Source organism: Gossypium raimondii, chromosome 13 (genome assembly GCF_025698545.1).
Source record: "Gossypium raimondii isolate GPD5lz chromosome 13, ASM2569854v1, whole genome shotgun sequence".
NCBI classification, from domain to species: Eukaryota; Viridiplantae; Streptophyta; class Magnoliopsida; order Malvales; family Malvaceae; genus Gossypium; species Gossypium raimondii.
In genome coordinates this window covers 18,046,866-18,057,313 of record NC_068577.1, presented here as the reverse complement: position 1 = coordinate 18,057,313, position 10,448 = coordinate 18,046,866, and the positions used below count along the sequence as shown (strand labels likewise).

The 10,448-nt window shown below is 34.8% G+C and overlaps 1 protein-coding gene across 4 annotated transcripts; it reads right to left on the bottom strand.

Annotated features, from left to right (window-relative positions):
• Window positions 1-4,230: 4,230 nt before the first annotated feature.
• Window positions 4,231-10,025, bottom strand: LOC105783117 (homeobox-leucine zipper protein HDG2). 4 transcript variants are annotated; one of them, XM_012608337.2, is made up of 13 exons: window positions 9,667-10,025; window positions 9,056-9,562; window positions 8,435-8,637; window positions 8,236-8,353; window positions 7,936-8,124; window positions 7,440-7,862; window positions 7,254-7,355; window positions 6,352-6,552; window positions 6,093-6,267; window positions 5,686-5,957; window positions 5,216-5,311; window positions 4,698-5,126; window positions 4,231-4,609 (listed from the first exon to the last, which is right to left on the bottom strand). In XM_012608337.2, the coding sequence occupies exons 2-12, from the start codon at window positions 9,149-9,151 to the stop codon at window positions 4,734-4,736; spliced, it is 2,268 nt and encodes a 755-aa protein (XP_012463791.1). In that variant the 5' UTR covers window positions 9,152-9,562; window positions 9,667-10,025; the 3' UTR covers window positions 4,231-4,609; window positions 4,698-4,733. The 4 variants fall into 4 exon arrangements, with proteins under 4 accessions (XP_012463791.1, XP_012463792.1, XP_052482578.1 ...); XM_012608338.2 differs by having other exon boundaries at window positions 8,435-8,698; window positions 9,683-10,025; XM_052626618.1 differs by having other exon boundaries at window positions 8,435-8,657; window positions 9,683-10,025.
• Between the last annotated feature and the right edge of the window lie 423 nt (window positions 10,026-10,448).

Here is a 10,448-nt window from a genome sequence, read left to right as displayed (position 1 = left end):
GGAAGAGTCAAAATTGTGGAATAGTTGTTAATTCTTCAATTACAAGTTATGCTAGTGCTAGGGACAGTAATCCTGTTGAGGAAAATATGGAGTAATACAGACTTCTTATTGACATTATTGAGTTGGGTTACTATGGCAAACGAAAGGTTGTCTTATTTCGATGCGATTGGGCTGATGTTAATACTGCTCACGAAATTAAAAAAGATAAATTTGATTCTACAATGGTGAACTTCTCTCGATTAATTCACACTGGACAACAATTGATAGACGAGCCGTATGTATTTTCTTCTCAAGTCAAACAAGTTTTTTACTTAAAAGATCCAACTAATGAGGGTTGGTACGTTGTACTCCGTAACACACCTAGAGACTTGTTTGACATAGGCAATGGAAGTAGAGATGACATCAACGAAAGGTCAGAAACTTTGCATTTTTCAGAACAAAACTTAAATGAAACTATCCCTAGTACCAGTACACAATTTCAATGGTTTCGTCAGGATGTGGAAGAAGATATTTACGAATCATGATGTAGTAAGATTTTACGATTTTTTAATTATATGTAATATTATAATTTAAATCTTGATCTTGTTAAATATTTCAACTATTTTATATGTACTATTATTGTTGTAATTAGTTACTAATATTTCAACTATTTTATGTGTATTGCAGATAAAATGTCTAGAAGAAGATTGCGAGATCTAAGTATTGCGAGATCTAATCCTCCAAATTCGGAAGAAACAAATAGTGAACAATAGACTGCTATTGGATCTTCGAATGTTCCGAATACAATTGACGAACCTACAGAAATTCAAAGTAATGTTAACTTTAATTTACATGCGTGTTGACTTTTATTATTGATTTTTGTTTCAAATTCTTATATTATAATATAATATTTTTTTAGTTGAAAGTCGTGGGATGCGCAAAACTCGAGGACATACACTATTAAAAGATTTATATGAGTTAAATTATGTTGAGCGTGTTAATGTAGCTAGAAACAATCATTGTCAGTCTTTTGGATCAAAAGCTCAACTTTTAGCAAGATACTTGGGCATTATAGCACGAAATACCAATCTGTTGCCTATCAACTACGAGTCATGGCATCATATACCTGATAATAACAAAAATTAAGCTCTCAATAATATTAAGGTAATAACATGAATGTAATTTATAATACTTTGGTTTATGTTTCATTTATATTAACTTTCTAAACTTGTGTTATTTGCAAGAGAGATTTGCTTTAGAGGTTTCGGATAATTATGTAAAGAAGGCATTAGGAAAAAATGAAGAGACCATATAAGTGCTTTAAAGAAGGAATATTTTAAGAAAAATATAAGCCTCAAAGAGAAATTGTGAAATGTCTAGCCGGGAATGCTGAGGTACCAATAGGAAGATGCAGTTAGATTTTGGAATTCAAAGAAATGAGAGGTATTACGTACTTCCAAACTCTTATAATCATTTCAATTCATAGCATTTAATATATACGTAATATGCGTAATAATAATTTCATAATGTAGGATCGTGAGCAAGTTGGAACTACAAGTAGGCAAAAACAAAAATTCACGCACACAGTTAGGTTGAAAAATTTTACTTGTGTAGCTGATGACGAGGTATTTTGAATTTATTAATTGTGCCAAATATTAATTACTTTCTACTAAATAATATTTTTCCTACTATATTGTAGGAACTGTCATCTGGTCAAAAAGTTAGACGCCTTCAGCTTTTTGACATTACACATAGAAAGAAAGATGAATCTCCTATGATTATTGAAGCTGCAGAAATTATGGTATATTTACTTAATAAAATTTAAATTATTTTAAATATTTATCATGTTTAATTATAATGGTTTAATTTGTTGTTTGTAATGCAAATAATGTTATGCTGCATTTGTTTTGAATATATATTTCGTTTCTAACTCTTTGATTGATTTATTAGGAGAAACTAAAGGATAAAAGGGCGGAGTATGAAGCGATCGCTTCGAGTGATAGTTCTGTTAATCTTAACGACATTGATAACCGAATTATTACTGAAGTTTTGGGTCCTGAAAGGTATGGTCGAGTTAGATTTCAAGGATCTTTTGTTAACCCAACCTAATATTTTGGATCTAGCTCGCAGCAATACATGCCTTCACGGAATCAGGCTCAAGCTGAAGTCTGGAGGTTAAAAGACCAAATGGCTCAGATACAAGCAAGCACAGTTGAGCAAATTACTCAACTTAAAGCGGAGGCTCAAAGAAAATATGAAGAACTCCAGCTACAACTTAAAGCGGAGGCGGTAGCGAGGGAAGCAGAGGCAATTAGAAAATATGACGAACTCTAGCTACAGCTTCAGAATATGATGAAGATGTTTCAACAATCATAGAATCCGCCATCTTAGACATTTGTTTTCTTATTGTAAGAATATTTTAACATTATAACTTTTGAATATAATAAATTTTGTTATTTCGTTTATTAATTTAGATCATATACATATTTCTTTCGTTGGATTTGAAATATCATTTAGATTTGTAGTCTTTTGTTGGATTTGATGTTACAAGAAATTATGTTGACAATTCGGGTTCTATATGAATGAAAATGGGTTGTTAAAAATCTGCTAAAGTTAGTGGCGTTTCTTCCACAAACGCCGACAAAGAACATGACTTGTAGTGGCATTTTTATTAAAAACGCCGCTAAAGAACAAGACCTTTAGCGACATTTTAGGAAATCCGCCGCTAATGGTCAAGTCCTATAGCGGTGTTTGTGAGAAAAGCGCCGCTAAAAGTCATGTTCTATAGCGGCCTTTTGGGGAAACGCCGCTAAAGGTCATGTTCTATAGCGACATTTTTCCACATAATCGATGCAAAATTTAGCGACGTTTTTTGCAGCGCTTATTAAATTGCGACAAATTGTTTTAGCGGCGCTTATAAACGTCGCTATAGGCCCAAAAAACGCCTCTAAAAACCTATTTTGCTGTAGTGAGCACACACTCACATCCTAGCCAGCATTTCTAATAATAAAAGAAATAATCAAAATAATAGTGAATAAAGGACTGGTTTTTTTTTTATATATGAATAATTTAATAATTTCATATACCGAAAGTTACAACACTTTATAATAAAAATATACCAAGTATAACAAAAATAAATTTAAACATTTTTAAAGTTTCAAATTTGTGCTCACTTGCTTTTATAACTCGCAATATACATTGGCTGTGGGGTGTGTTTTGTAAAATGAAGCTCCCATATCATACTTGTAGGCTGGAAACAAATTGACTAATTGAATCCGACTTAAACCCCTAATTTATAATTTATTCACAACATATCAATACATAATAAAAATGGTGGATGTTGAGACCTAAGTCAATGAGTTGAGGAAAAAAAAAAGTTATCATTAAAGGTTGTCATCAAAGCTTTAATTTTTATGTATTACAATGGACAAAAAATGGAGTTAATATACAAAAATATGCATAAACTTGCAACAATTTAATGAGTAATTAATAAATAGTGTACTAGCAGATGAAAAAGAAAAAAGAACATGAAATTAATATTTAAGAGAGTTGTATTTATGTTGATAGCCAACTAGGCTAGGCAATTATGCGCCAAACAACATTAAATCATGTTCCTTTTTCTAGCTTTCTTGGTAGCCATCTTTGCATTTATGTGTTGGAAACATTAGTATACATTCAATGATCCATTCATATCAATGATAAGGAATGTTATGAAATCTTCTCTCATACTTAATTTTTGCACTAAAGCCACAGCCATTATGACTTCCTTGATGCTTAAATAAATGAGCATTTCACGGTGAAATCCATCCAAGTTTTGTGCAATTCATCCTTCCACTTTCCTAGTTTTCCTTAATTATTATTTTATAGTGGTATTGTTAGTATTTGAAGAACATGAAGTTTTTTTTATTTCGGTGTTGTTACACTGAAAAGTGAGACACTCTTAAAGTTTTATCCTTTAATTTTGAAGAGAGCCTAAGAGCATCTCTAAATGTCTAAGTAGATAAAATGATGACCATTGGAGCATGGTTATTGATTGAAGTTTCTTTATGTGCCATGATTTTAGCTGTTCAAACATCAAGAGACATCCTAAGTTTTCTTTTAAGATTAAGGTGCGCTGCTCTCTTCAACTTAATATCCAAAAAACATCAACAATTTTATATTAATATGTTATGTAGTTTGAAGATGAAGGACTTCCTGAATAAAATAAACGAAACCCATTTAAAAAAAAAAAAGCTTTTAAATGCCTCAAAAAGAAAAAGAAACGATAGTAACAAATTAAAAAAACTGTCTGGTAGAAGTAGATGTGTGAGAGCATTAGAAACACAAAATAAACTAAGGGAAGAAGGAAAAAAGGGAACTAAAATCCCATTACATAAAACAAAACTATACAACTCCTATTTCATTCATTCATTCGTTTTTTTCTTTTTGGGGAAGTCAATTCCCGAACCTCTAGACTTGATGAATTTTGTCCAAGTCAATTGAAATTTCTCAGCCTCGAACAAAAGTCAAACATGTCATATAGGATCATGCAAGGTGCGCTCTTGACTTCTCCCTTTCGTTTTTCTATAATCCCAAAATTCCTCAACTCACTAATTTTCTTCAAATTTAGTTACCTTCCCTTTTTCCGTTCCTGTATTAGACAAGAAATTAATAAAGATAAATAATCAATATCCTGAAATCTATGGCAATGTGTAAAATGGTTCAAATTATATATATACCTTATCTAGTTAGCTATCATTTAAAGCTGAGCTACTTCATGCATTCTCGCATGACAAAGATGCTTTTATCCTTTCAACGGTGCAAGCGATCAGATTGTTAACTGTTGCAACCGATCCAAGAGAAAGCTTTGCAGTTGGAACCGAGTCGACCAAAATCTGAAACGCAACAGTTAAAAGGGATCCACTGGAGCTGCCGGCCGCATCAGTGTCAATGCCACCACCGGCACTCGAAGTCGTTGCTGTAATAGTTGATCCATCTGGTAGAATAGCAAAACCGGAAGGGAGAAGAGCGACATAGTCCGGGTCACCTCCATTTAAGACGACATTCATCGCGACAATATCAACCGGGGCATAGATCACGAAAGAGGCCGTTGGGTCTGTACAACTTTCTTGTAAAATCAGCATGTTACTCTGGCTTGAATTCGCACTCTACACAAAAGTTATTTTATGTTGTGTTATGAAATAATACATCAAGTTATTGTTAAATGAAAATCAACAAAATTACAAAGGAAACATACGTTTACTCGAAGTAGTGAAACACAATTGCCTGTGTCCCGACCATTGGCTATGTGTGCCATTTCTTGGACAACTCCACCATTTGAAAGAATATCCCACTGTATTTTGGAGACAAGTTGATTAAGACAATTATAAACACAATAAATAAAAATGTACAAATTACAACACGCATAATTGAGTTATCAAATCGATGCTTACTCTTAATTGAAAAAAAATCATTTATTAAATGCATCTAATCAGTCCATGTCAGAAAAGAAAATTGCATTCTAAGAACAATGATTGATTTTTGATGATATCAAATAAAATAAATGAGCATTAACCATAAGTTGATGTACAATTTAAGGCAAAAAAAGAAAAAGAGGTGCCAAATATTCTATGATTCATATGCAATAATATTTGATACCATCCCATTCATGAATAAACATGAAGTGGGAAAATACAAAATCAAATTAGTATGGAGTTTTTGGCATACCTCACTTCGAGAATTTTCATCTCGGAGGAAATCGAATACCCTCTTTGGTGAAACAGGAAGCCAAAAGGATGTGGCAGCACTTAGCACAATCCCAGGTGGTCTACCTGGATCATCCACGCTTTTTCTAGTCATCACCCTTACATCATCGGCCCCTGTCCCTGATAATGTCGTCCAAGTGTGCGCGGTCGACGCACTCACTCCGGCACAAAAACTCATCACCATTCTCTCAGCTAGCTTCAGCATACTCTTTCTCCCATCTTGATTTGTTATCACTAATCTCAGCAAATATCAAACTATTTCAGCATCACCATTGAAAAATGTTCTAATATTGTTTTAGATACGAAATCGTCAAAGGATGTATAATTGGAATAGGTCGATTTATGTATTGATTCTACTTTAATTATTACCTCCAACGTCACCGGTGGGTACGTTAGTAGCCATGACACTTGCGAGCCTCTCACACTGTCGGTCTAAAGTAGCGATCCAACGTTGTGCTCCGAAAGCATGGCCGGTGCTTACGAGCTGCTTGTAAAGACTGTGAACGCCACTATCGTCGACTTCAACATGTTCGACCCAAGTAACCTATATTTTGCATGATGCCATTGGCATTGACTGAGCTAATTGGAAGAAAACAAATGTCATTTGCAAATGATTGTTTTTACGTACCTTTGAATACCCGTTGGGCATTTCTTGAATTAGGCATCCAGACGGTCTCCTTCGGCATCTAGCTGTTGGACTAGGGCGTATATTATCCAAGGAAACATCGACCACTGCCCAAGTTCCCTCTGCATGTTGCTTGCAGTATCTTACGTAATAGCTCTCACGAGTGGGCACAAGTGGTGACGGAACTTGAAATTCAGTTGCCATCTAAGAAAGTGTAACACAATATGAAATATTAACAAAGGGTTATTAAATTTAAACAATTTATGAAAGATGGTAACATGATTTTTATCAATCAGATAGGTAATGGACCAGCAGCGAAGCCAAATATTTTTTTAACCGGCAGAAATTAAATTATATATTTTAACGATAATAAAAATATAATTTTATAATTTTAATATTCTATATCTTAATACTTTTTAAATGATTAAATTAATTTTTTATCGTTTTTGAGGTTAAAATGTAATTTTACTATTATTAATTCAAAATTTTATAAATTATAAAAAGATTTAAATAAAAATTTTGTATTTTAGAGGGTACTGAGGCATTTTCCAGCCCTCTTGACTCTGCCACTTTCATAGACAATAAGTGCACTGACTTTATGAACCCACCATAATTTTAGTAGAGTTAATTTTAGTAGAGTTAAGAGACAAAATCATATACTTATTGATGTGCCCTCGGCTTATGAAACCATAGCAAACGTTTTAGTTTGCGTATAGTTCGGTCTCTTTTTAGTTTGCGTATAGTTCCGTCCCTTTTAAGTAAAAGAAAGTACTTTCACTTTAGGGCTCTAGGAGACAAAATTTTGACCTAAGATATTACCCTCAACAGAAAAATCTCTACTGGAAACAATTTGTTGAGTTACATAATCCTCAGCAAGAAAAAGGCGTATGGGATTTCTATATTACCACTTGAAGGGCTCCATTATAATTGCCTGCTATCCCTGTTGAAAGAACATCCAAAGTTGAAGCCTTTGAAACTATTCCCGAAAACACCGTTGACCACTGATTCTGAATTTGAACACAGAAAGATGAAATATTTAGTGCATTTACATATTTTCAAGGTGTTTATGGTGGATAATAGTGTAAAATTACCACATCCATGAGAATCTCCACAAGGTTAATATGGTTCATGATTACAACGGCAGTTTCTCTTGAAGCTTCGCATTTGAAGCCGGTAGGTTTGGGCCCAATTCCTCTAGGGAAAGTCCTGATGTATTCTTCCTCGTTCAGCACATACGTTGTTCCATCAAGGCTGGTCATCCATAAGGGTTCACCCATCTGAGCCATTCTAACTAGTTCCTCCATTGCTGCCACCGCAAGCTCGATAATAATCGGCTTATCGGCTTCCGAAGGTGAACTGATCGACCTAAGAAGATCCCCAGCACCATACATATCCCCAGTGCCAGGTTGTGCACCAAATTCAAATGGCCGTGGAGTCATAGGAGACGAAAGAAGAGGGTAGCTCACCACTGGCTTGCCAACATACTTTGCAGCTATTGCTGATATTCGATCAATCTGCATACGACACTCGAAACCAATTACTAGCAAGCTAAAAAAGGAAAGAAATCTATATATAGCAATCGGGTACCTCTTCTCTTAGTCGAGCATTTTCAAGCCTGAGATGGTGTTCATCAAAGGACATTTGTCCTACAGCAGTTGGACCTCCACAATTAGGGCATGAAGCAGTGCTTAAAGCTTCCCTATACCTCATGTTGTCTGCCCTTAGCTTCTCGTTCTCAGTTCGTAGTTGTGTGTTTTCGTGGCGCTCATGCTGCGTCTGTTAAGAAAACCAAAATGACCCAGAGTTTGAAATGGTCCATTCACCACTTTCAGGTCCCTAAATAATGGAAAAGAATTCAGGCCAAAATGGTGGTTCAAGTCATTATACCTTCATCTGGGTACGCTTGTTTTGGAACCAAAATTTCACCTGCAATGGCTCTAACCCTAACTCACGCCCAAGTTCCTTCCTTTGCTTGTCGTCTGGGTGAGGACACTCCTTGAAAAAGCTACCAACAAGGCACAAATTTTTTCATTAAAAAACTCTTTTGGTTAATGTGGTAACTTAAAAAGGGTTCTTTTAAGCTTACGCCTCCATTTCTTGGATCTGGTGCTGTGTATGGCGATGGTAACGCTTCTTTTTATTAGGGCGAGGATTTTGATCATCACCAGAGGCAGCTTCATGGTTTTCGCTACCAGATTTGGTTGTACTGTCCAACTCATCATCTCTCATTCGACCAATTTCACTTTCGGACTCCAGAGGGTGGAGTTGACCTTCCATCATATTGCTTGGCTGTTGGAACATTATTATATCTACAGATCTTTAAGTTTCCCAATGCTTAATGTTTTTCAATCTAAACAAACAGAATACCAAAATTTCGCCACTCAAAACTAATAATAATGAAATTTTAGTGTACGGATTTATGGTATGTGACATAATATTGCATGTTATGACACTAATTTGACTAAATAAGAAGCAGTGGAGCTATGCTTTATAGAAATATAAAGATTTTTTCTGACTTTATACATATGAAAAAAGGGCTTTTGTGTTTCTCAAATTTCGAGAAGGATTTTGCTCCGAATAGAAAATTTTTTTCCAAACAAACACCAAAATCACACACACAAAAAAAAACCCCCATTTTCTTAAGTACAAAACGGTGAAGGAGAGAAAGCACAAAGTTAAAATGGTAGGGGGAACTCAAAGCTCTAACCTGAACAAGTAAGGATGTCCCAAAACCACTAACATTTCCGTTTCCACTTATCATCGTCGGCATGTTTCTCGCCGGAATCATAACTCCGGCCAGCATATTTCAGAATCCAAAAAGCACTAGAACAGATATATATATTGTTTCTTGCCCTTCTTCACACTACTTAAACTGTCCTTTGATTCGAGTTGAGATGACCTTTTAGATTCCCCAACAGTGAGAAACAAAGCTGACTGTGGTTTTTTTTCTTTTGGGCAGCTCGAAAGTTACTCTCTCTCTCTCTCTCTCTTCTTCGGTTTATATATTTGTGTATTTATCCTCGAAGAATATCCTACTCTTACGTGCCAATATGAAAGCCAGACAGCATCTATAAAGAAAAATGTTGACAAATTTGATACGGTACTTGACAGACAAAAAACCAGGCAAATGAAAGAAAGAAAGAAAGAAAACACGTTCCAGCGAAAATCACGGAGAATCCAACTATGCTTTCTATGTTTGTCTCTTCGGCTTTCCCTGCATCATTTGAGAGTAAAAACGTAAACTAAAAGAGACTAGAACAAGTAGAAATTAGTTCAAGTTGAAAAGCTTATGAAAAAAAGAAGAGTGAAACACTGTACCAAAGCTGAGTTATACCTAATAAAGATGAACCCTAGGAAAGCCCAAGGAAGAAGAGAGAATTAGGATCTGTTCTGGGAAAAAAAAAGACTTGTTTACTGTAAACTGCTAAGTGTTGTTTGAAAGAAGTAAAACAGGCTGTTTGGGTGTGAGGTTGAATGGTATAAAAAGTTGGTGTTGGTGGGGAGGGGATCAAGCAAGAAAGTAACTGATACAAAGAAGAGGATGATGAAGAAGAAGATGATGATGAAAGAAGGGAGAAGAGGAAGGAGATAGAGGGAAACAGATAGAGGAAATTGTGGCAGCGAATAGTTATTGCAGATCGTGTTGAGAGGGTGCAATTGCATTTAATGGAGAGGGGGAAGCTGTAAATGCTATTGAGAGAGAAAGAGAGAAGAATTTTGGGTCTTTAAAGTTTTTAATATTTTCAATTTTTCCCCCCTTACAAGAGTTTTCTTGTACATGACGGCTACCAAACAAAAACTTCATATTTACTGCCTTTATGCCTTGTAAATTTTATATCATTTTAATTATTAATGCCATGATTTTTCTTTTTCTCATGCATGTTATACTTTATAAAAGCAAATTGCATGCGGTGAAATATATTAATGATGAAGATTTTAGAAAGTAATATTGCAACCTCAAATCCTAATCATTTTTCAAGATTTTCATTCCACGTTTTTTCCTGGGATTCTAATTCCTTTCATCCTGTAGGAAAGATAGGATAAAAACGAAAATCATGTCAACTGAAATCAATGTTGAAGGAAATAAAGGGAAAAGGGTG

Coding starts and splice junctions, on each gene's coding strand:
- LOC105783117 (XM_012608337.2), bottom strand. CDS start 9,151: ATGCTGGCCGGAGTTATGATTCCGGCGAGAAACATGCCGACGATGATA. Junction 8,354..8,434: donor CAGATCCAAGAAATGGAGGC/GTAAGCTTAAAA, acceptor CCTTGTTGGTAG/CTTTTTCAAGGAGTGTCCTC. Junction 7,356..7,439: donor TGGAGATTCTCATGGATGTG/GTAATTTTACAC, acceptor GTTCAAATTCAG/AATCAGTGGTCAACGGTGTT.